The sequence below is a fragment of the Choloepus didactylus genome, chromosome 4 (assembly GCF_015220235.1).
Source record: "Choloepus didactylus isolate mChoDid1 chromosome 4, mChoDid1.pri, whole genome shotgun sequence".
In the NCBI taxonomy this organism is placed as follows: domain Eukaryota; kingdom Metazoa; phylum Chordata; class Mammalia; order Pilosa; family Megalonychidae; genus Choloepus; species Choloepus didactylus.
The window spans coordinates 102,447,185-102,473,412 of NC_051310.1; the positions used below are offsets into that span (position 1 = coordinate 102,447,185).

The following is a 26,228-nucleotide window of genomic DNA, read 5'->3' on the forward strand; positions in this document are numbered from 1 at the left end:
GTCTATCTGTCCCCAAAGCATGTGCCTTTCCACACCAACCCCCCAATCCCTGACCACACGGTGGGTGGGAGTGGTCCTCCCCTGTCTGCACTCCACATCCTCCCAAGCCTCCCCTCTCCACCCCTTGCATGGCTCTCCGTCCTCCAGGTAGTCTTCAGTGTCAGTTCTGGTCACCTGTAGTGCCGTTGCCAAGCTACTAAAGCCCGATGAGTCTGTAAGGTACCCAGGTTGGTATGAACCCCTGCTCCCTGCGAGCAGGCTCTGAGCCATCTGCCCAATTCTGCCCCCAGCCTCTGTCCACAGGACCGTACGCCAGCCTCCTCCAGCTCCCTGTGCTCTCTTCTGGCTGGCTCTGACTCCATCTCTCTCCCTCCTTGCCTTTTTCCACCCCCAACCCTTGCCCTTTTTCCCTTCCTAAAAAACACAGAGAAATGGGATTCAGAAGCCTGCGCCGCCTGCGAAGTACGGTTCAGCCTCCCCAAAAGAGGAAATGCCAGCATGCGGGTTCTCATGGCAACCCGGCTCCTCCCCGCCAGCCGCCCCGCGCCCAGATGGTGAGATTCGCACAGCACTGACTCAGCAGGGGCCCTGGGTCCTGGGCCTGTGGCGGGGTCGCCTCTGGTACCCTCACTGGCCTGGCCAGAGCCCACCCTCCCATGAACATGAGACCATTTCCTGCAGGGGGCCCCTGGGCCTCTCCTAAGCCCTGCCTGGGGCATGGAGATTTGGGGCAATATCCAGGAGCTGCCTCAGCCCTGAGCCGGGTATTCTGTGCACAGTAACAATCTGGTGCAGCCTTTGAACTCTGATTTTAGCTTCTGGTCAAGTGGGGGGCTTCCTCTGCTTCCCCCTTCCCTCTGCCTTTGCTCCCAGATCCATGCCCTGGACTATGGGAGTTCCCAGTTAGGCAAGGAGGGATGCAGGGAGCAGGGATGGAGTAAGGGGCTTGTTCCTTTGCTCCTGGCAGGGACTCACCAGCTACCTGTGCCCACCCCCTGTCCAGGTGCCCAGCCATTCAGATCTCTGAGTTGCGGAATGAGGCAGCAAGGCTGAGTCCTTGCCTTAGCTGAGCTCCCTGGGGCATTGCCCCTTTATGCCCCTAATCCTCTCCCCATGTTGAGGGCAGCTCCTACCAGCCTGCCGTGTGAACTCCTGGTTTTCCAGGCCAGTTGGCTTTTCCATGACCAATGAAGTGGAAGCTAGTGCCAAGCAGGCTTGGGGACAGCAGGGCTGCCTGCTGAGAAGCAAACGTCTTAAGATCTGGCACCTACCCTGCCTCTGTCCCCAGTGCTCTGCAGGGACAGACAAGTAGAGCATGACAGTGGAGGGATACCTGGGTCCCTGGCACCACTTGGGCTCCTCCTCTCTCCACCCAACTGCACTGCGGCCGCCCCAGACCTCGGCCAGGCCTGAATCATCTTCAAAGGGCCACCCTGTTTGGGTTAGGGGAATCCAGGCCCTAAACCTGAGGGGAGTGAAGGTTGGAACCCACTCAGCCTGGCTCCATGGATGTGGCTTCTCTGCCACCTTGGGGGCCTTGTCCCTGGATGCTCCAACCCCCCAGACTTTCCCATACAGTTCTCTCCTGCATTGTTCCCACCTCCAACCCCTCTCCCCAGGCATTCCCATGAGCATCAGAGTCAGGGAATTCCAGAAGGAATGGACCTGACCCCTCAGGAGCACATAGAAGAGGCCCAGAGAGGGTCAGGGACTGCACAAGATCACACAGCGAGCCCTGGGTCAAGCTGGGCCCAGAATCAGGCTCCTGCCTCCCTGCCCAGGGTCCTCTCGGATTCTCTGAGCCACATCCTCTGACTCTCTCCTACGACTGACAGACGGATAGAAGATGGATGTATGGATGGATGGATGTATGGATGGATGGATGGATGGATGGATGGCTGTGGTGAGGGGGAGTACGGACTCGGGAACAGATGGGCTTCTAGGCTCCGCCGCGGGGGCTTGGGGGAGAGGGAGGAGGCCTGGAGAAACTGGAACTGTTACAAAGTTGCGAGTTAAAACATTCTTCACACTCCCGCCTCCTTTACTGTTCTGATGCACCAAGACGTGACAAAAATGTGTCAGATTTTTAAAAAACCACACACATACACAAATGCCAGTCCCCGTCTCTACCGCCCGCCTAAGCTTGGGCCATCTGCTTCCCAGGGGTGGGAGTGGAGTGGGGCTTGGCAGTCGGCACCATCACTCTCACTGCCCCCCAACCCCGGGCCTGGACCCATGGCCTGGCCCAGAGATGTCCCCCGGATGATAAGTTGCCTAGGAAGGTGAGGGGGGTGGCCCTCCATGCCTCGGTAGTGGTGCTGGCCCACCCTGCTGCAGGGGCTCCACCAACTCCTCCTGCCCTAGGGTCTAGCACATCCTTCCTCCACACTGAGCTGGGCCCGGCCCCTCCACTCCGACTGGCTGCAGCTGGGCACCGGGGCTGGGAGGGCCCTCCCCAAGGCATCCGGAGCCCACCCTCATGGAACAGAGGGAAACTGAGGACCAGAGAGGAAAAGGGGCTTGTCCGGCCATGTGGAAATAGAGCTGGAGTCCAGGCCTCATCCATTCATTCAACAAACACTGGCTGAGCAGTGGGCCACTGTTCTGGGCACTGGGGATTTGGGGCAGAATAAGATAGATGCAGGGAGGCAGGCCCTGCTCCCCAGCAGCTCAGGTCAGTGCCAGAGACAGACAATCAAGTAAACACACGGACAAACTGGGACTTCCAACAAAAGAGTGGTGAGGAAAAGAAAATAGGCAGGCCTGGCAGTAGGGACCGGAGGAAATGAGGGTGACCAAACATCTCAATTTGTGTGGATGGTTCCAATTCTAGCAATAAATGCTCCACATCACAGGAAAACTCCTCAGACCCTGGAAAACCAGGCCAGCTGGTCAACCTGGCAGCTACTTGAAATTGGGTACATTTGAGCTGAGTCCTGAACTCTTAAGATGGAACCAGGAATGTGACAATCTGGGGGACAAGCTTCCCTACAGAGGGGACAGCAAGTCAAAGGCCCAGTGGCGGGAGTGCCTACTGGGTGAGGAAGGGAGAGAAGCCCCTGGAGCTGGACCCCGGCCCCTTGCCCCAGATAGGGCAGTTTGAGAGGGTGAGGTGCAGGTGGGGTCAGGCAGTTCTCATAGGGCCTGTGCATCAGGGGACTGAGTGGGGATTTCATTGAGTCACAAGGTTAAATTTTATTGTGGTCATAAAGTCAAATTAGGGAACAGTTGATGCAAGGACTGTAGAGAACGGGAAGAAATCCACTGAGTCTGGAACACTGGGGCCGATGCCCAGAGAAACTGGCAGAGACAAGATCTCACCAGGTTTCCAAAGCTTCCTTGGGGTGCTGGGCTATAGCCTGAGGATACTGAAGAGTCCCTGAAGGATGTAAGATTTGCAAGTAGGAAAGCCTAAGGTGCTAGGCCTGGTCATGCCTCTGTGTGGGCCCCTTCCTGCCAGCCCCAGAACACCCTCTCCCACTGCTGCCACCCCAAACCTGGGGGATTCTGGTCATCCTTCAGGGCCTAGCCCAAATGCCACCTCCTCTGAGAAGCCTTCCTTGACTTGCTGAGACAGGCAGGTACAATCCTGCCCTACCCAGACTCCCCTACCCTGAGGTCCTACCCACCCTGCCAGTGTCTGGTTAATGAGCTACCACCGGTTGGGCCTTAGATGCTTCATCATACTGGGTCCTCAAGGCCCATCTGACCAGGCCCATGTCCCAGGTATGGACACAGAGGCCCAGAAAGGGGCAGTAGTTTGCCCAAGACACATAGCAGTTGGCGGTTGAGTTCAGTTCAGAACCACGTGGCATCTCTCTGAGATCAGAGTCCCTGGGGCCACCTTCCTACAGAGGGATGGATGAGTGGTCATTTTCAGGGTGGGCTTGATGGAACAGGCTGGGGCTGTGGTGGCTGGAGGGCTGAGAAAAGCTGTCCACAACTGAGAGATTTATAATGGAAGTCTCGTGGATCAATTACTACATTACCAGGCAGCCTGACCTTGAAAGCTGGCCGTCGGGAGAGGCTGGAGTGAAGTGGGGGCAGCCTAGGGGCAGCTGCTCAGCCTTCTCCAGCATGGAGCGTCCTGTGGGAACCAAGGGATTACAGGAAGACAGGGAAATCCCACCGTTATTGCACATTCATCCTATGAAAAGCAGTGGAAGTCCCTGTTAAAATGCAATAAATGCTTCCCCACCCCTCCCTTCAGGGGCAGTTCATCAGGCCATTCTGGACAGGAGGGGTCAGTACAATTACTTCCCCTCTGGGCCTCGGTCTCCCCATCTGCAAAACATGGGTCCTCCTCCCAGCTCTGTTCATCCTACAGGGTTCAGATGGGACGCACATGAAATGGGGCTTATAGATGGACTCCGGGGTGTGTCCAGCCTGGAATGGCACCCAGGGTGTGGCCAGAGGGTCTGGGTGCCTGCTTAGCCACAGAGAGGCATGTGGGGACTCAGAGACCATGGGGGACACTGCTTCTGACCCTCAGTGCCAAGGAATTCCCAAGGGGTGCTCCATCTGCCCAGGTTTCTCCTGGAAGAACTGTGAGCCTCCAGGGTGGAGCAGAGCCTCCTCCTCTGCCCTCCCAAGGTAACCTCAAGCAAATGCCTGGCATGGTTTGATGTGCAAACAACTAGGCTCTCCTCTCTGTCCCAGGTGGAAGCTGGGATGGAGGCTTGCAGGAGGGAGAAGTTTGCTACCTCCTCCTCCATTCTCCTCTCATCCCTTAACATTCTTATCTTCCTACCAATTAGAAATTCATTTGGGTTAATGGATTAATTAAATGAGTTAATACATGTACAGTATTTAGAACAGTTCCTGACACAGTAAGAACTCAATATTACTAATTATTATTATTAATGATAATACTATTGCTACAATGATTAAGATTAGCTCCTCTGTTCAAATACAAATACCAGAGGCAGCATAAAGGGCTATCAGCCACTCACACATTAGTATGAATTAGTTTAAAAACCACCTTGCTCTCCTGCTTACCCTGATCTGAGGTCAGCCACTCTGGGGTTGAGGGTAATTTGGGGGCTTGTTGGGTGGGTGCGGCACACTAAGTGAGAGCTGGGCCTCTGCGTATTGGATTATGAGGTAATACCTGGGCCTTCCTACTCTGAGTAGGGAAGGTGGCGAGTGTGGGGAAAGGAGAAGGCTTCGGGGGCTTGAGAGTCTGCCCTCAGTTCTCTGGGCATCTTGCCTGTTTGTGAACAGGGAAACTTGCAGGGGTGAGACGCTTGTCTGGAGCACAGAACTCTTCCCAAGGACAAATGAGTTTAAAAGAAATGGAGATGGGCAGAGGCTGTGATGAGAATGGCAATGTTGTGCAAAGGTGAGCTCATTCTCAAACAGGCTGGGCTGGGAGGCTGGGGCGGGCCGGCTTCACCCTGGCCTTCCGTGCCCAGGCCCCCAGACCCACCAAGAACCAAGAAGGCAGAGGAACAAAGGAGAGGCCGGTGGGGCCTCTGGATTGACAAGATCCTACAGTAGTGGTGGGAGGAAGTTAAAGCAAGAGGAACTGTGGTCTGAATTTCAGAAGAGAGTCTTAGACAGTACAGGGAGCAAACAGGGAAGGAGGCTGGGATGTCTGACTTCCCTCTCAGAGGAGCTAGTCCCAGTTCTGCCTCCAGGCAGTGAGCGAAGCCTCATTGTGAGGGTGTGCAGCTGTGAAGGGCCCCCTCTTGGGGGGCAGCTCTGTATCCCCTATGGGATTCAGTCCTCCTTAGCTGTAAGCCTTGGGCTGGCCTCCCTATGGGTCTCGGTTTGTGCATTTATGAAATGGGGATAACAGCACTTCCCTTGCAGGGCCCTGTGAGGATCCAAATGAGCCACAGTGTGGGTGACTTGCATTTCCTCAGTTGGGCGACCACCCCTTGAGGGCAGGGGACAAGACGAGAGGGCAAGGTGGCACAGGACAGTCCTCTACCTTCTCTGGACCTCAGTTTCCCTGTCTGGACCATAGAGGTCTCGGAGACCCTCCCAGGGCCAATGCTCAGGGAGGTTCTCAGATTCGGCCCCAATCTTCATGGGCCATTCCTGCCCACCACCCACCCTGCCGGCTCCCCTCGTGGCCCGGCTCCTGCAGGCCGCTCTGGATGCAGGCGAGAGGAGCTGGCAGGGGGCGGGGCAGGAGACACCTCCAGCACAATAACTAATAACCAGGCTGACAAATTGAATTATACCTTTTCCGGTTCCTTACCCTATTGATCAGGGAGGATGTGCAGGTGTGGGCCTATGTGCGTTCCCACACCTGCAGGGTTCCAGGCTCCCGACACACACAGTGAATAAGGTCAGGTCAGCAGAGGGCAGGCATGGTGCGGACAGCTGTCTGTCCAGTCCAACCCCCATCTCCCCCGTGGGAGCTGGGTCTGCCTCGGCCTCCCTAGCCCCTGCCGAGGCCTTCCAGGCTGGAAGGGGCCCCTGAGAGCTGGTTGCAGCATGGCCTGGTTGGAGCTGCCAGGAACGGGGGTCCCCTGCTTGGGCAGGGGCCCTTGGGGAGGAAGGGGCAGGCTGTTCCTTTCTGCATGTTCTCATGGAGGGGCCTAGATACTGCCGATAAAGGTCCTAGTGGGACGGGGGAGACCCAGCCCTGCTCTGGGGGGCCCCATCTGCAGAGAACATGACACTGCCCTCCCCTCCACTTCTTAAAACCCCAACACTGCCTACATGTTCTAGAAGGCCTGTCCTGACCCTCCTCAACTCCTCCCTCACAGCCCCCATCCTCAAGTTCAGCAACTAGCTCCCCTGGCCCCCGTGTTTCCCCAAAGGCTCCAGCCAGGGAACCCCACAAATGGCTGGTGAATGCAGAGAGGCCTGCCTGCCTCTCTATGTCCTAAAGACCTTTAGCCCCTTCTAACACTGCACAGTCTCTCGTTCCATATTTTCAAATAGTTTTTTAAGTCCATATATTGAACCCTGAGACACGTGGCCTCACCTATGTACATATATGGCCCCTGTGTGTACTGACATAGACACACAAATGACAACAGCCGGCTCAACACAACGGACACACACACCCTATGCTGGAAAAGAGAGGGGTACTTACTTATCAAACACGCACCCCAGAGGCTCTGGGTGTGCCAGTTATGGGAGCCCCTGACGGCAGTTCTGGAAGGCAGGTTTCCGGCCTCTTGAGGAAGCTGAGGGTGTTTGGGGTCATATCCCACACAGGCCTTTTGAGGATGCATCTCATCTCCCTAAGCACCAAGTTTTGGGGCTGAGGCTGCCCTCGAGGCATCAGGAGATTCTTCCTCATATCTAACTTGAATCAAATTAATGATCTATTCTGCCACTCCACCAACATTCTTAAGCAGGCACTGAGACCCCTGGGGTCATTACCCTGGTGGGCACCTGAGAACTCTGTGCCGTGGGGCATAGATGGAAGTGGCTTGGTGCTGCCAGGGTGGGAGGGAGGCCCTGGGCAGCCTGAACCCTGGCAATTCCCCATGACCTAGTTTTCCCAGGCGAACAGGGTCTCGACCCAACAAGAAACCCCACCACCTCCCTCACCACCCAGTCCAGCGACTGTCTCTCTGTGGGCTCACTCAAGCAAGTTGTCCCTTGTGCCTCACCTAGATCACTCCCTCTGCAAATGTCCCAGCCCGTGCTTGGTCATTACTAGATGTGGAGGTGGCCTGGTGAAATGCCCACCCTGGACCTTCGTCCTGTCTCAGGGACTGACTTGACTATGCCAGGCTTTAGCTCAGTCCCTGCTTTAAACTCCATCCTAAACTGGCAGTGACATCTTTAGCTGTTTCTCTGCCCTCCCTGGGACATCCCACCCAGACCCCGCTCCCTGCTGTACTGCCCGGAATTCCACAACTAGGGGTCTGTGCTGTGTGACCAGGCGTTCTCTTCACGGGGTTGCTAGCACATGGCCCTGGGCCTCCCCAAACCATCCCTCCCCTCGTCCCCCAAACCCTCGGGGCTGATGCTGGAAGGCCCAGTGGGAGATGGGGACAGCATCTGTCATCTTCCCCACAATGAGCTGGGTGCAGTGGAAATACCCTGCAAGTTCTGGGGCCTGGCAATGGGTGGGCTTGGGTCCCAGAGTGGAATCACCTGGACAGGGAGGTCTAGGGAGAGACCGGGTGGGGTGCACCTATGTCCACCACAGGGCGTCTCCCAGCCCCAGCCTCTGCCCACAGCCCGCATTGGTTCGCAGCACTGAGCATCTGCTGCGGAAGGTGAGGAGACGCCATGGAGCCTTTCCCTGGGAGGCTGACCCAGATTTCTCTCTCTCACTCTTTTTGCCACACAGGAGCACTGAGTATGCGTGTGTGCATGTGCGTGTGTGTGTTGTGTGTGTATGTTCTCAGCCCTGGCAGGCAGAGGGGTGGGAAGGGAGGAGGCTTGCTGAAAGCCCTGGGAAATGAGAGAGAAATCCTCCCGAATCCCTTGCTACTGTCACTAATAGCTGAAATATGCTCTTGACAACAAGGTGAGAGGCCTGGAATCCTGGGGCTTGACTGTGCTGCCAGCAGCTGGAGCCCCCGGCCTGACTGTAGGGGGAGAGCCCCAGGTCATGGGTGGTCATGGGGTTGGGGCCCAGCCCGAGCCCCAGCCTCTGGCCATCCTGACATCTGCTTGCAAGGGCTCTGACCCCAGGGGACTGTGCTACCCTGGCAAGCAGTGAGCGCCCCATCACAGGTGCTGTACGAGTGGTAAGGGGAGGGTACCTACCTGTCAGGACCCCATAGCAGGCACTTAGGGATGTGCAGGGAGTGGGGGAGGTAGACCAAATAGAGCTGGAGGGCTCCCCCTGTCCTGATCTTTGGTGCCAACCTCTGCCCACCAGGAAGCCCTTCCTGGAGTTGGCTGGGCCTGCCCCCAGGAGGTCAGACCCCAGAACCTCGGCAGGGCAGGGGAGAGCTGGGCCGTGGCCTGAGAGCAGCAGGTTTGGAAGCTTCTTGGCATGGGTGAGAGTAGCAGGGCATATCCTTGGGGGCTCCTGACTGTGCCTGGATTCTTCTCCATGCAACAGATACAGAGTTATAATCCCAGGGACATGTTGCAGTAGACATGTGGACAGACACTGTACACAAAAGGACACATACACAACTATCACACAGAGACAGGCATGTACAAACAGCAGCACACCTGTATGCACACGAGCGTGAGCATGTCCACATGTGGCACGCAACTGAGAGCAGATGGACACCAGCATGCTCATGTCTGCACCCATGACCGTGGCTGGGCGGTGCTTGGTTCCCTCTGGGGCTCCTCCAGGCCCCGTGGGATGTATGAGAGAAACCATCCCCAGAGACTGTCCACTGGGCACTCAAGCCAACCCTTGAACACCTTCTGGGAATGAGACTTGAGAAGGGAGCCTCTTCCTCTGTCAGCCCTCAAGGTCCCTTGGGTGGGCCTGGCACCACTTCCTCTCCAGCCAGGACTTTTGTGCACTGGTCTCTGCAGGGCAGCCACCCCAGCTCTGCCTGCCCTGGACCCTAAGATCCCAACAGTACACTGAAGGGCAGGAGGAGCCTGTGCTGGTGGGTGACCCTGGGCTGGGCCCTGCCACTGTCTGGGCCTCAGTCTCCCTTCTGCCCACTGGGGCTGATCCTTAGAGGGGTTGCATGAGGGCTGGTGAGAAGCCACAGCTCTGAGAGCTGGGAGGGGTGACACAGGTGGAAGCAGCCATGGTCCCAGGTGCCCTCCAGGACAACCTCAGCCCAGAGCGTCCATGGTGGGTGGCTCTGAACACAAGGCAGCCTCCCAGCATCCTCACACAACCTCTCCACACCTGGCCGGCTCAGTGACCCACGGACACTGACCTGCACACAGCTTCCACTACACAGGGCAGGAAAGTAGAAATGCCAAGCTGACATATTTCCAGCCTTCCCTGCCACATGCCCTGGGCTCATGACCATTTCCAGAAGCCCTGGCCTTTAGGGACTGTCCTGACCAGGCAACTCCAGTGGTCCCCAGCATCAGAAGTGGAGGGTGGTACACCTATCCTGCCAGGCAGCTCCCATAGCTTCCCCACCTTATCTCTAAAAAACAGGCCCACCCAACTAGGTAATCTGGAATGAACTCCTTGCCTGTCCCTGAGTCTGTCCTGCTCTCTCCGTGGTTGCCTTCCCTCTCTGTCAGCCTGAAATCGCCTCCTGTTCCTTAATGAGCCTGCTCATGCGCTTCCTCCTCTATGCAGCCTGCCTTCCCCACCCCCATTCCAGCACCCCCTTACCCACATGACGTTCCTGTGCTGCCTCCACTGCTCATGCTTGGTTTCCTATCTGTCCCCACCAGGCTGTGGGCTCTCCTGGGGCATGGCCAGGACCCATTTATCTCAGCATTCTTAGGCCCCACCATAGAACCTGGAGCCAAGTATACAGCATACAGCCTGTGTTTGTAGAATGAATGAATGAATGAGTGAATGAAGTGGACACCCTTACAATCCCAGCTAAATCCCTTAGGCTGAGATATGAAGGTCCCCTTACTGAGGGGGACTGCATGGCAGTCAAGGGTGCCTCTCTCTGCCTCAGGGGGCCTTGCAGTCAGCCGCTGGACCTCTCCTTCAGCAAAAACCACCAGGACCTGCCATGAGGGAGGCTCCCAGCCTCTGAGGGTGAGCAGTGCTCCTGGGGAGGCAGGACCGTACCAGAGAACCCCGTACCACAGCCCCATGCAAGTGCAGGGCTAAGAAGAGTATGTCATTACCCCACTACTCCCATTTGCCTACTATCAACGGAGCACCCACCCTGAGGCCTGTGCTGATGGCCTGGGGGCTCAGGGGACCAAGGCAGACTTGGGCCCTCCTACCCTGGGGAGCCCACAGAGAAGACATGAAGGTGGAGGAAAGGACTTTCTGAGCTAAAGCTGGAGACAGACTGGGGTGGTGGCTCAAGGGGAGGGCTTGGGGTCATGTGGCTTGGCTCACACTGCTCACCATGTGTATAAGAGCCCTGTGATCTGGGGCAGCTAATTTAACTTCTTTGTACCTCAGCTTACCTCATCTGTAAAATGGGGATGAAGAGTGTTTTGACACCATAGGGTTGTTATGAGGATCAAATGCTTGTAAGATGCCTTTAACAGTACACATTTAAAGCACTCAAAAAACAATAGCTCTCTCTATTATTTGTTTTATTAATCTCTCAGAATGGCCCTAGCCTGGGCATCTAACAAACAGGCAGGCTGGCAGCAAGGGGGCTGGAAGATGTCAAGGCTGGGTAATTCAACCTCTCTGTGTTGAAGAGCTCTAAAGTGGCATGTCTGGACAGAGGGACACTGAGGCAAGCAATGGAGATGGCAGGGGTAGGGAAATACTAAACCTGGACAGGAAGGGAAGGCTGAAGTGAATGGATGAGGAGATACCCAGGGGTCTGGGAGCTCAAATCCTAGCCCTTCTGACTCGACCCGCAGGAAAAGGCTATCTTGCCTGGTGGGGCCTCTGGGTTCCAGCCCTGGTTCACCAAGTGACTTCATGTACATCTGTTCTCCTCTCTAGGCCTCAGATTCTTTTTCTGCCAAATGCGTGTGATAACTCTAGCCCTACCTATATCGTGAAATGTGGGGGAGTGAATGAGGTGCAAAAGCAAGATTTTGGAAGGGTGACCCCATGGCGCAAATGCAGGGACTTCCCAGGCAGGAGGAGGCAGGTGGGGTAGCTGAGGGGTTGGGGGGGACAGACATGTCACAGCTCAATAAACTTTCCAGGGACACAGAGACTGCTCTTTAAGCCAAGCCTTCCCGAAAGAATAGGAAGAGATGGGCGTGGGGAGGGGGGAGCCGTGGGGTGAGGGAGACAACCCAAAAAGTGAACTATGGAATGAGGGGGCCCCTGGTGGACTGTGCTCCAGGTGAGCGTGTGCCTAGGGAAGAGGGGGCTGGGTGAGGAGGGGCAGCGGTCAGCCTTCTTTAGCTCAGCCCCCCTGCTTCCCCACTGCCCTCCCTCCGCCATCAGCCTTGTCAGTGTGACATTAATGGGCTGACATTAATAAGCCGGAGCTTCTCCACTTGTCTGCCAGATCGGGCCTCAGCCGTGGAAGAATTGCTAATTACAGCCACAATAAGGAAATATCAATGATGGACGTCAATATTATTGCCTCCTGCGCCCCTGACTGCTTGTTTGGAGATGAAAAGAGCCCTGGGGCTGCCTCTCCAGGACAATGCTGAGTGACGACAGAGGGAAGGACAGCTCCAAGTGGAAAAGAGAGCACCCTCCAGCTGGATTCATTCATGAAACCGTGACTTGTTTCTTCTGGACAGGGTCCTCTCCACCCAGGTCCCAGGGCTGTGCACTGAGGGCAAAGGGTCTGTGCACGGATCAGAAACCCTGGGGATCTTGCTCTCAGCCCTGGTTCACCAAGTGACTTCATGTACATCTGTTCTCGACTCTAGGCCTCAGATTCTTTTTCTGCCAAACGGGTGTGATAACTTCAGCCCTATCTATCTCGGGAAATGTGGGGGAGTGAATGAGGTGCAAAAGCAAGATTTTGGAAGGGTGACCCCATGGTGCAAATGCAGGGACTTCCCAGGCAGGAGGAGCCAGGTGGGGTAGCTGAAGGGTTGGGGGGCACAGACACATTACAGCTCAATAAACTCTCACAAGCAAATCTCCCCCTCTCTCTGACTCCCCATCAAACACTCAAAACTTTGCAAAAATCAAACACTAAAGCCAGAGAGAAGAGAGGCAAAACTTGACACAAAAATGCAGCATGCCAGCTGTCATCTGGTGTCCCCACAGCCCTGAGCCTATAAGAATTTGCAAGGCTACTCAAACCACCCCTAAAACCCTGCATGTAATGCCAGGCACAGGTCGGACTCACACACAGGGCAGCCCTTCATCCACAGAGAGAAGTTCACACTCCCCTCCAACAGAAACAGAGAAACGGGGACAGGTGAGAAGCAACTACACAGACAGCCCAGAGGACCACGTGAAGCACACTGTACCTGCCAGCGTGCACTCACGGGGGCAGGTGCATGTAAACAAGCACGTTTAGGAAGGCAGACACGTTTAAGGCCCATAAATTACAGATGAGAAATAGGCAAGAACACACCCAAAGCATGCAGACACATGTGGAGATGTGTACACACACACTGTCCAACACACATGTGGAGCCTCTGAGGCCCAAAGCCGGTTCCTCCTGGTCCAAGAAAATCTCTCCTTATTGAGAAGGAAAAAAGAAGCCCCCACGAGACCTTCCGGGCACATGTGGCCTCGCAAGCCGTGGACAAGCCAAGCAGCAGTGATTAGACTGGCTGAGAAGCGAAACCCAGCATGGCCAGAATATTTCACGGGAGATTTTGCTTCTTCACCTCCGTGCACATCAGGGTGTAATTACTCATTAGGTAGCGGAGCAGAAACCTGGGAGGACGTGTGTGCAACTCTGGGTCTAGGCTGGCACTCGGCCTCTGCCACAGGTCTGGCCTGGTCTGGCCAGGTGAGGTCAGTCCCACCTCCCACCTGTCCCATCAGGGTCCACAGGAGGAGAAGCTGATGCCACTTTGGGATGTGCAGTACCCTGGCTTAGGTCACCTCTATGTCCAGAATAGGCAAATCCATAGAGACAGAAAGCAGATCAGTGGGTGCCAGGAGCTGGGGTTGGAAGGAACAGGGAGTGACTACTTCCCTAGGTACAGGGTTTCCTTTGGCACTCATGAAACATTCTGGAGTCACATAGAGGTGATGGTTGCACAATCTTCTGAATATAGTAAAAACCACTGAATCGTACACTTTAAAATGGTAAATTATACGGTATATAAATTATATCCCTATTTTAAAAAACTCAAATCATTTTAAAAATGGAATAAACATAGCCACAAGCCACATCCCCGATGGGGGCTACCAATTTTCAACCTATAGTTTACACATCTGTATCCCCCACAAGAGCGAAAGGGCCTTGAGAGTGGGGTCCCTCATGCAGCCCAGAGCTGGCACCCCAAGGGCAGGTGCACGCGCCACAGCAGTGACCACTGCAACACATTAACTGAGGCCACAATTCGTGCTCCGCAGAACCTCCCCCAGGCCAGCTCTGGTCCAGAGCAGCAGCCTGTGTCTCAGGTGGTCACTGAGGCCCAGGGTCAAGGTCACCTTTCCTAAGGTCACACAGCAAGCTGCAGCAGAACCAGGAAGAGAAGCCAGGTCTTCCAGGTGGGCGCACTCACGACCCGGGGCAGCCGCTGGCCAGCCCCTCACAGGCAGGGGAAGGCGGACACTAGAAGGGCAGACAGCTCTGCTGTGGTTTCCTATCTCAAGTTCCCCCAGATTCCCTGGGCCTCAGAATGGGGTCCACCCGCTGGATCAGGCCCCAGCCCCCTTTGGGCCCTGAAGGCAGCTCAGCCATGGCAGTGAGGCCTCTGCCCCTTGCCCCTTCTTCAGCACTGCCCGAGGGAGCCTCCTGGGGATTCCGGCGCCCCCTGGGCGTGGCTGGCACAATGACCAGGACAGCCAGCTTCTCAGGGGACAGAGCACAGCTTGGCTGGATGCTCTGGAGTGGCCAGGGGCAGAGGCCAAGCTCAGGGGCAGAGAGGCTGTGAGAAGGTGACCACCCACTGTGGGACTGAGAGGCACTAAAACTGGGACAGCTGGTTCCCACACCCTCAAGGGCAAGGGCAGGGCACGGACCCCTTTCTCCACCCCATGAGGAGCCCACAGAGGGTGGGGGCTCCTTCTCAACTTTCCTCTGGGGCTCACTTCCTGTCTCCCCAGGATCCCATCCATGCTCTCTCCCAGCAGCAGAAAGGAATCCTCTCTTTCAACTTCTTCTGTGCCCAGCAGGGAGAGCAAGTTTCCAGAACCAGCCCGGGAGCTGCTCAGGAGGCCATCAGATGGAGGGAGCAGGGTAAGGCCCTGCCTTCTGCCACAGCCTCCCTGCAGACTTCCAGCTCCCTGAGGGTAGGAAAATATTTTCTGTTTTGTTCATGGCTTTACCTCTGGGCCTGGAAGAGTAAGTGCCCAGAAAATATTTGCTGAATGCATGACCGAGTCTGTTTTCCAGTCTAGGCTTCTATGTGAGAAGTTTGAGCTGCCAAAGAAAAAAGAGTTTGGAAACTATTGGCCCTGGGGAATAAAGTCTAAAGCCACTGCCATCCGGCCCTCAGACCCCCCAGCCCCCTCACCCCCATACCAGCTCCCTGACAGGCTCCACCTCAGCACCTCCAGACCTGGCCCCGTGCCTCACCCTGCCCCGGGGAACCCTCCTCACATAGGCCCCCCTGCCTGGCCTGTTCCTCACCACCACTGGCTCAGCTCCCCTCCTCCGAAGTCTTACTTCATCACTACCTGTCCCCTTCCCCCTGGCCGAGCCCGCAGCCCTTTGGGAGGGTGTGAGGAATGAGCTGGAGCTATGCCAGCCTGGAGCTGGAAGAGGGTGCCCGGGTGCCTCGGGGTCTGACTGCAGGCAGCTGGGTGCAAGGCCAGGGGAGGGGACCAGGAGAGGAGGGAAGAAATGGAGAGGGGGAGGGAGAGGGAGGAGAGGGAAAGTGGAGGGAGAAGGGGAGGACGGGAGAGAGGAGGAGGAGGGACGGAAGAGCTGGGGCAGGGGGAGGGGAGGGAGGGACTGCTTTTAGCCCCAGGGTCCCAAGAAGCAAAGCCAGAGTCCTCCAACAGTGGCGAAGCAGTTGGGCAGCTGGTCACGTTTAGACACATGATGACCCCCGCAAAGATGCAGATCAGTCCCTCCAGGGCAGGGTGAGGTGCAGGGGGAAGGAAGCCCCTTTGGGAGAGGAGCCCAGCTTTAGAGAAACAGTCATATCTTCTTTTTACATGCTGCCCACCAGATCCCCCCACATCAGCCCCAAGCATCAGTGGGGTGGCAGAAATACCACCCACCTGGTACCCACCTCGGCCTTCTGTTATATCCTGGTTCAGGCTAAGGAGTTCACTCACCCTTGGAGTCTTAGGTTTTCTCTTCCCCAGGGCCAAAGACTGAGCACTGACCCCTGCCCTACACTGAGCCCTGATCCTAGCAACATACTGAACCTTGACCATTGTCACATACTGAGCCCTGACCCTGGTCATACTCTGAGCCCTGACCCTGGCAGAGTAGACTTATCCTCAAAGAATTAGAGGAGGCTTCAGATGTCTCAGCCCCTCTCCCTCCTACTCTTCAGGGCCAGATGACAGATCTAGTCCTTGGGTGTCAGAGAGAGGTCTCAGCTCCAAGTGACTGCTGACAGCTGGTGCCTGAGGTGGCTCATGGGTGGCAGATTTTCCGACCTTCCCAAGACTGGGCACATGACAAGCCTCCCCTGGTGCTGGGACTCAGCAGGTGTATAATAGATGCCAGCTCCCTCCGTAAGCCCCAACCCCAGGTTTCCACAGAGAAGCTGACATTCCCCCGCCCCCCTCTGCAGTGCTTTCCCTCTCAGCTCTGCCCCCCTGCCCCTCCCACAAGGATCCAACCCCACCTCCCTCTCTATCCCACCCAGGCCCAGAGCTGTGAATTGCTGGGTAGTTGCCCCTCCCCTCTAACCCCTCCCCTCTCCAGCCCAAAGACACATCACACCCACCCCCTCATTCAGTGTCCTCAGCTGGCTGTCAGCTAATCCCTGCAGAGGTGTTAACTGATAATTAAGATGTTAGCAGTAAACTTAACGTGTGATTCCCTGCCAGGAGTATTTTGGTTTTAACAGGTTGCTCCTGGAAATGGGAAAACCTTCAAGACCAGCCAAATGGCAGGCAAGGAAGCAGAGTAGGTTGTGTGGGGGAGGTTGGTAGTGGTGGTAATTTGTGGCTGGAGCCCTTCCAGCCTTCCTGAAAGCCCCTCTCTTCACCTCCCCCTCCTCTGAGAGGGACAGAGCACAGCGTGGGAGCCAGAGCAAGCTGCCTTCCAGTGTCAGCGTCACCACCCAAGAGCTGATGACATTAGGCACGTGATACAAGTCCCTGTGAACCTCGGTTTCCTCGTCTGCAAATGGGAACATAGGACACCAACCTTCTGGAATTGTGGTGCAGGCTGACAGGAGAAGCCCGAGAGCTCCGGTCCCCGACTTGGCTTTGCCTCCTCTCAGCTTCCCCTCCTCCCACCTCCTCCCACTCTACCCCCAATCAATCACCACGGCTGTTCTTTCACCTTGGTAAATCTCTCCCCAGGCAAAGATCAATGCAATTGAACAGCGAGGCCTGGACAGACATGAGACTACGGGAACATTTAGCAGATGGCGGGAATGGAGCGTCTGAGCAGCGGGGAAAGGACGGCTGACTCAATAAACAGTACTGAAACAACCCACTAGTCATTCGGGGAAAACCACTGAGATCCCTACCTCAGACCACACACACAAACACGTTCCAGATGAGCTGGAGATTTAAATATCTCTAAATATCATAAACAACTAGAAGAAAATACAGGAGAATATTTTTAAAACCTTGGGGTGGGTAAGACAGAAATACTATAGGAAGAGTGACAGATGTGACTGCAGGACAATTTTAAACTCCAGAGGTTAAAACAAAATACTCATAAACAAACTTAAATGACAAAAAACTGTAAACAGCCATTTGCAACACATATAAGCTAAATGTTAAGTTTCTTAACCCCTTATAAATAAATAAATTTGCTCTTGCAAATCAATGAGATGCATTTCCCTCTGGTTGCTGAGACTACCCTCACCACACCACCCCTGTCCTCCCGGTTGATAATGCAGTGATTGGTTCTCAACCCTCATCTTACTTGACCTCTCAGCAGCATTTGACACATGCCTGAAATGTGGCCTGCCCTTGGCTTCAGGACAACACACCTGCTTGATTCTCTTCCACCTCACTGGTTGTTCCTTCCCAGTGGCCTTTTCCCACCTCTAACCAATGGAGGCCCCAGGGCTTGGTCTCTGGACTTTTCTTTTCTACCTGTTACTCACTCCTTTGACTATCTCATCCAACCTCAAATACCATCTTTATGCTGATGACCCCGAATTTGTATCTCCAGGCCAGTCCTCTCCCCTGGACTTCAGCCCCTTAGATCCAGCTGTCAAGTCCACATTTCCACGCGGATGTTTCCTGGCTTCTCACCCTTGACATGTCCACAGCCAGGGCTGGCTCCAAGGGCAGGTGACCCACACCCTTGCACAGGGCCTCACACTCTGAAGGAGCCCACACTTGGCTTAGTGCCCTGCGATCGCCACTTGGAAAGTCTTAATTTTTTAAACAAGAAACACCACCCCCCATTTTCATTTTGCACTGGGACCCACAAACTGTGAAGCTAGTTGTGTACACGCTGAACTCCTCACTGCCCTACCCCAGGCCTGCCCCTCCCCACTCTTCCCCGGCTGTGGGAATGGCAACCCCATCCTTCCGGATACTTGGGCCCAAACCCGTGCAGTCACCCTCAGTTCCCTTCCCTCCCCCTCACACACACCACACATCCAATCTGTCAGCAAATCCTACTGGCTCTGCCTTTAACGTACATCCGGCATCTGCCCACCGCTCACCAGCTCCACCACATCCCCCCACCCCATCACTGCAACAGCCTCCTCACGCATCTCTCTGCTTCCACCCTCACCTCTTTCACAGTGGTCAGAGAGATCTGGTTAAAATGCAACTCAGATCACATCATATCACTATCTAGAACCTTCCATGGCTCCCCATTTCATTCTGAGTAACAGCCAGAGTCCTTAGGTTGGCCCACAAAGCCCGGACCATCGGGCTCTCCATTCCCTCTCCAGCCCCATCTCCCACTCTCCCTCTCTTGCTCGTCTCATCCTGCTCCAGCCACACTGTCCTGGCTGTGCTCCCGAGAGGCCAGGCCTGCTCGTGACTCAGGTCCCTTGGCTCGCTGTTCCCTCTGTCTGGGACGCACTCCACCCAGACATCTCAGTTCCTGCAGGTCTTCATTTAAGGGCCACCTCTCAGCCAGGCCTTCCCTGGCCTCTGTGTCCCAAATGTGTGTGCCCTCTGACCCGGGCAGTCTCCTTGCAGAAGCATTCTCGAAGAACCCACATTACAAGTACACACAGACGTACCTACAGGAGTTCACCGAGTGATGTTTACAAACAGTCAAATGCTGGAAACAACCTAAATGGCCACAGACAGGACTGATAATTGATAAATAATTTCCAATGGATGTAAAAGGATAGGGAAGAACTCTATGGAAGAACCTGGATGGATCTATATAATATACTGTTAAGTGAAAAATCAAATGACAGAAGTATACCCAGTATGATCCCTTTTTTTTTTTTTCCTTTAAAAATGTGTTTATAAGTGCACGGAAAAAGTTTGGGAGAATATACATCAAACTAGTTAGCAGTGGTTAGCCCTGAGGAGAAGACAATATGGGAAGGGCTCGAACCTTATGCTTTAAAAACTTTTGGGTTGTTATAGATAAAAAGATACAGAGATAGACAGCCAGATAAGATGATAGAAATATATTAGATAAAGATAGTAAATAGATACAGATAGATGATAGATCGATATACTATGATATGGAGATTAGATAGATAGATAGATAGATGGATGATGGATGGTAGATAGATAACATGTAGAAAACACATTACTTTAATAATCAGAAAAAATGATTCCACTTGGGGAGAAAACACCTCCTCCAGCTCTCCGATGTTAAAGGATGCAGACTAGGACATTCCAAGCCCTCCAATATCCAGCCCTATCTCATCCCATCACCCAACTCTTGCTCCCTGCTCTTGCCACAACCTCAAGAAACAATTTTCTATTTCCAGAACACGCTGGCTCCTTTCACAGTTCCATGCCTGTCTCGCAGCTCTGTTCACAGGCACAAAGCCCCAGCCCGCCCCACCCAGTGACCTCCTCAGCCTGGACTCTGCTCTCAGGGAGCCAGAGAGGAAAGAAAAGAAGCCCTAATGCACCCCCAACAGCCAGAACCGCTGTCTGAGCCTCCGGTGTGGGAACCCCTGGTCTCTGCCTCAGGGACGGCCTATGGGACCCAGAGGTCAGGAAACACCCACAGATGGTGGTCTGAGCAGCTGGGCCACCCCCAGCTCTGGGACACTGGCCACAGGGACTGAAGGCTGCTGACCAGAGGAGCCTGAGTGGGCATGGCAGGGAGGACTGGACAGAGGGGAGGGGGCTAGGAGTTTAGCACCCCCAGGACTGCCAGATTTAGCAAATAATGTCTCATGTAGTATCTGGGACATTTTGCCTGAAATTCAAATTTAACTGGGTGTCCTGTATTTTATCTGGCAACCCTACCTCCCCATCCCATCCCAGCCATTGGGGAACTTGGCAGCACGCAGAAAGCCTCCACCTGGGGTCTCCAGGAGCAGCAGAGAAATCCCTTCTGTTAGGCCCAACGCAGAGGAACTGAAAGTGAAGATGAGTTCCCAAAGGGGCTCTTTCCTGGTGCTGGGGAGGAGTCCCTGCTCTGGGGAGTCCCCAGAAAGCCAGGGATTTGCAGGGTACGAGCTGTCATTTGTGGACACGCAGAGCAAGGCAGCGTAGAGTGACACGCGGCAGCAAAAGGTAGAGTGACAGACAGCAAGGGGAGCGAAACCACAGACTCAAAACCTCCCACAGCCAAAGCACTTGGCAGGTGTGTGTCGCGAAAGGGATCCTGACCAAACCGCAGACAGCCAGCGAACACGTGAGAGCAAAACTGGGGCTGCAGAAAGTATGTGCCCGGGGCCTCTCCGCTCCCTGGGGAAGTGGCCTGGTGAGGACGGGCTGCTGCTGGGCCTTCGGTCCCCATAGCGTGACCCCACCATGGCCCTGGCTCATTCTCGGAGGGCCAGCCCGGTCAGGGGTCAAGGATGTGGCGGCCTGGTCCTCAGGCCTCACGCCCTCCCGCCCGCACACAGGCCTGAGGCGGGGGCATGAGCCCACCTCCCCACCCCTACCTGGGTCAGACGGCTCCGGGGGGCAAACATTTGGGCCTCTGGGGGCCCCGGGAGCGGCAGCCTGTCCGTCGCAGTCCCAGCATGCACTGTGGAGGAAGAGCAGGAAGTTAGCACTAGAGAGATAGCACGTCCCAGCTCAGCACAGGCTCCCCAGGGCAGATCCCGAGCCCCAGCCCAGCCCCCTCCACTGACCACAGCCCCAGAAACATAAAACCCCTGGTCCGGCACTCAAGGCCCTGCCAGGCCCCTCCCTGCTATCGGTCTCAACAACCTTCACAGATCAGCACCACCTCTGCACTGTTATTCAGACTACACACGCAAACACACAAGTACACAAATGGTGCCCTGCCCTGTTCTCGCTGAAGTTCCCACTGCTGCCCATCAAGCCCATCTCACTGCCCCCCGGAAGCTTCACCAACATGCCCTCGCCCCCAAAATGCCTCAGCATGGCGCACCTGGCTTTGGCAATACCCCAGCAACGTCCCCAAGAACTCCATCTGCCCATGCTGGGCCCCGAGCAGCCCTCCTGCAAGGCCCGGCAGGGACTCTGGGGCTGACCACTCCCTCCTGCGGGAAACACTCTCTTCCCTTGGCTTCTCACCCCTCCTCCCCTCCTCTAAACTCCATCACAAGCCTGCTTCCCAAATTCCTCTCCTCTCTCCTCCCCAGGCCATCTCACCCATGCCCATGCTTCAATCCTCCTCTACCTATGTCCCCCAGAGGAGGGCCAAACCCCTTTGCTTGACCTGCAGGGCGATATCCAGTCTGGTCCCCGCCTGTCTCCCACCCCTCTCCTCCTGTACCCTCAACTCCAGCCCACAGGCCGCCGGGCTGCTCTCGGCCTGGCACACGCTTCCTTCAGGTCTGCCTGAGCCTGGCTCTGTCTCCTCACTTAGGCCTCGGTTCCAAGACCTCCTCAGAAAGTCCTCCCCGACCACCCAGTGTGGGGAGCCCCCTTTCCTCAGTGCCACACGACCCTGATGGGTTGCTTGATTTGTAATTTGGTTTTCCCTGGTTCAACAATCTCACAGTGGACTTTTTTTTGGTCAGGTTTATTGAGGTATAAACTACCTACGGTAAAATTTACCCTTTCTTGTGAAAGTTGTATGAGTTTGACAACTGTTTACAGCTGTGCAACTATCACCACAATCAAGATAGAGAACAATTAAGTCACCCCCAAATTCCCTTTTTCTGTCAACCCCTTCCTTCCCCCACCCTTAGCTCCTGGCAACCACTGCTCCGTTTTCTGTCCCTGTAGTTTTGCCCTTTCCAGAATGTCATACAAATGGAATCCTCTGTACGTAGTTGTTATGAGTCTGGCTTTGTTGTTCACTTCGCATAATGCATTTGAGGTTTGTCTGTGTTGTTGCTTACATCACAGTTTCATTCATTTTTATTGCTGAGTAGTATTCTGTTGTTATCCATTCACTGGGTAAAGGACATTTGGGCTATGTCCAGTTTGGAGCAATTATGAATAAAGCCACTATAAACATTTGCACACAGGTTTTTGTGTGAATATATGTTTTTATTTCTCTTGGATAAATATCTAGCAGTAGGGTTGCTGGGTAGCACAGTAAGTGTGTTTCTAACTTTATGGGAAACTGCCAACCTGTTTTCCAGAGTGGTGGTACCATTTTGTATTTCCACCTGCAATGTACGAGAGTTCCAGCTGATTGTATCCTCATCAGCACTTGGTATGGCCAATTTCTTTTTGTCACTGTGTTAGCTGTGTAGTGGTATCTTTTAGTGATTTCAATTTTCACTTTCCTAATAACCAAGGATGTTAAGCATATTTTTGTGCTCCTGATTTAATACTTTACGGCAACTATCACTATTTGAAATCATCTTAATTAATTTATTTTCCATTTCCCTGATTGCACATGAGAGCAGGGACCTTGGCATCTACTCCCACCACACCTAGCGCAGTTTCTGGCACTGGATGATGATGACGATGACAACGATGATGATAGCCAGCATTTACAGAGCTCCTACCAGGTGCCCAGCGCTGTTCTGAGCACTTTACAGATATGAACTCAAAAATGTAACTCATAACCACACTAACAGACAGATGTTATCAATACCTCCATTTTACAGAAGGGGAAACTGAGGCAAAGAGAAGTAACTAACTCAAGCTCACACAGCTAACAAGGGGCTGGGCCGAGCTTCCATCCCTGGTGTTCTGGATTCAGAGCCTGCCTTTTAAATCAATACGTCACACTGCCCTCAGCAGCCACGCAGTACCTATTTGTTGAAGAAATGAAAGTCTGGAAGAAAGTCAACAACTTCTAATTCTCTGTCTCAGGCCAAGTGCTCTCCTGAGCTCGAGGCCCTTATTCAGCGGCTTCTAGACATCGCCTCTTGAATTTTGTCCCTCCATAGCTGAACTCATCCTCACTCCCGCTCCTGCTTCTCCTCCTGACAAGTGAGGGGATAGTGTTGGTACAGAAAGCGATCAGTGTGGGTAACGGGGAGAGGCAGAGCTGAGTGACACGAGAGGCTGTCAAACCCCAGCCTGTGCCACAGCCTGGGGCAGTAGGGGAGGGACTAGGCCAGCTGTGGGGCTCATTGATCCATGGGGGATCCTCCTTAAAGATTTCCCACTTCACTCTGGGCCTCCCTGGAGACACCTCAGGTGGAGAGAATGAACAGGAAGGCACGGCCTTGGCTCTAATGAAACCCATGTTCTGAGAGTGGCCCCATAACTCCCTATGCCAGAGAAGTTCCCTACTCCCCAGTTGTCTGAGGGCTCCCCCACATTTCCTCAGCCCCCTGGCAGTTATGAGGACCCATGTGAGAAGACCCTTCCAGCCAATAAGCTGTGAGCAAAAGTGATGCGTGCCATGCTGGGCCAAAGCCTTTAAGACCCAGTGAGTGACCCTACAGTTCTCTCTTCTCTGCCACAGTGACCAAAGGAGGCCACGTGGGGTGGGGGGGTACTACAAGACGGTGGCACTTCTGTCAGCCTGGGTCCCCGAGTGACCGGATGGCCCACGGCTCCACTCCCCTTGCCCCTTCCTGCACTTGGCATGTAATGTGAATTCAGATGGCAGAGGAAGAAAGAAGAAGGGCACCTTCATTGCATTAATTCATTGAGAATTCGGGGAGTACTCACTAGTGCAGCACAACCTTGCCTGTCTTGCTACATCCCTGCAGGCCACTTGGGAGCACGGGACCTTGCCATATTTGGTTTGAGAACATGTTTGGATGACTTTCTGGGTGCGAGCACTCAGTGCCATTTGGGAGCCCCTAAATATCTAGGATTTCAGTGAGTGATAAAGAATCTTGAGCCCTGAGTTGAAGGGTTCCCCATCCAGAAGGAAAAGGAGCTTTCAGGCTCTGCAGAGGGATCCACCAACAGGACTATCCTCATGGAGAGAAGGGGGGTGTGGCCTGAGGGTGGTAGTGGCATCTCCACAACAGTTAGAGCCCTGGCCTACATTTAAGGGCTCAAAACTGACTTTAGAACCCAGGCTGTGGTGTCCTCAGAGCTTTATCCCTGACTCAGGTCTGGGACCAGCTCTCAGAAAACCCCTGTAGCCCCAGTGCAGAAAATCCCTGCCCTGGATGGAACACTCAGAGGATAAAGAGAATCTCTAGCAGGACCTCAGAGCTGCAAATGAGGACAACTAGATGCGAGCTTAATTATAGATTTGCATTTTGAATGTATTGGCGCTCCACTTTGGCAATTATCACCTTAAATGCTATGTGCTCCTGTGGGACAACATAGGGGTCAGGGAGAAGAGGCGGCCCTGAAATGAAAACAGGGGCTGGTGGGAGACCCAGAGGAGGCTTCTCGGGTTTAAAGCTGTTAGATTCTGTAAATGCCCCGTGACTTCCCTCCTTTTTCCAAGAAATAAGACCTTGCCGTAGTAGAATACACTGTCTCCCCAGAAGTGGGTACAACAGCTTCTTTGAGGCTGTTAGGAAGACTCTTCTATTGTGAGAGCTTTTCTGGCAAACTGGAGATGTTTCTTGAGTGTGAGCACCGGACACTGGGTCCTGCTGGGCTCTGGCATCCAGGAGGCTCGTTTGGTTCGGCCAGGGTAGCTGGAAACTGTGGCACTGCAGGACACTCTGCAGGGGGACAGCAGGGATGTCCTGTAGGAGGGGGGTCAGGTCAAAGTGAAGAAGCTTCTGGGACAAAGGCAGGTTCCAATTTCTCGGTGGGACTCGGGGACACGTGTTTCTAGAAGAGCAGTCATAAAGGATCCTCCTCTCAGAGGCTTTGGGGTGGGGGGACTGTGATGGGGTGTGGCTGTTCCCTGGGGAGGCACTGAACTGAGTCCTGCCATCCCCTTAGTTAAGAATAAAAGGGTGAGGCTGATAGAGTGCAATTGAAAAAAATTATACAAGGAAATGGGCAATAACTGGGGCTGTACTAATAGAATTCTAATCGGATCTGTTCTTTAGCATGAGGGTTTATTTACTTGGGAGCTTATTTTGACGGTGTGCCGGTTTGAGTGTATTGTGACCCCCAAATGCCATTATCTTTGTGGTCTTGTGTGGGGCAAACGTTTTTGGTGCTGGTTGGACGCTTTGTGGCCTTAAGACTGTAACTGCGTAGTGAAATAAACCCCCGTTTTATAAAAGCCTATCCATCTCTGGTGTTTTGCATTCTCCAGCATTAGCAAACTAAGACAGATGGTGAGAAACATATAATGGTGAATTTGGTGAATTCTGTGAGTTTTTGATTTGGAAGAAATTTTAAATTGGGTGCAGGCCTGAGGTTTTAACTGGTGTGGACACCTCGCACCCATTCTCCTGATCAAAGGATTTGCTGAGATCTTCTCATAAGGAGGAGCTGTGCTCTGGAATTTGCTGTGCTTTCTGCTTTTGTTTCCTGGGGGCAACTTCCCTGGCCAATGATGGCTGAGAATTACTGGTCCTGGGTTCAGAGATCCAGCGATGGCACGTGGCTGGGCTGGGGTCGGCTGGGACCCCGGGCTCCAAAGTACCCTCGAGCATGCTCACTCAGGGAGGAAGGGGCTTTTAAAATCAGACTGTGGTGGTGTGGCTCTCAGAGACCCAGTCCACAATGGGATGAAGGCTCAGGCTTGTAAAAACGCCTGGCTAGAACTGCTTGGGTGAGAATTCCTGAGTGCAACATGAATGGTGTTTCCCTGAATGGTTTTCGCTGATTGATTGGGCTTTAATTCATTGTCTGCCAAGGGCTTGGGACTGAAAACAGAAGACAAAGGTACAAAGGAGAATATTGAAAGAAGTTTCTATGGGCAATAGAGGACAAGTTGGCATAGGAATGAGATGACGGGTGGAAGGAAGATGGAGGGGAGCTGGAGAAGAAGGCAAAGCACTGGGGCAAAAGGAAGCACTGTCATCATCATCATCATCGTCATCAGTGCCATCGTCATAGACAGCATCCGATGAGCCCCCAACTGGGCTAAACACTTTACATATGCTAACTCATTTAACTCCCATAAGCACCCTATATGGTGGGTACTGTGACTGTCTATGTTTTC

General features: G+C 54.2%; 1 protein-coding gene across 1 annotated transcript in view; it reads right to left on the reverse strand.

The window, feature by feature from the left end:
• Positions 1–26,228, reverse strand: part of LINGO1 (leucine rich repeat and Ig domain containing 1) — a 194,988-nt gene that overhangs the window by 42,108 nt on the left and 126,652 nt on the right. The window contains exon 5 of the mRNA XM_037833339.1: positions 20,752–20,837. Within this exon, the coding sequence (XP_037689267.1) occupies positions 20,752–20,781 (30 nt within the window). The 5' untranslated portion in view covers positions 20,782–20,837. The remainder of the gene's footprint in view (positions 1–20,751; positions 20,838–26,228) is intronic.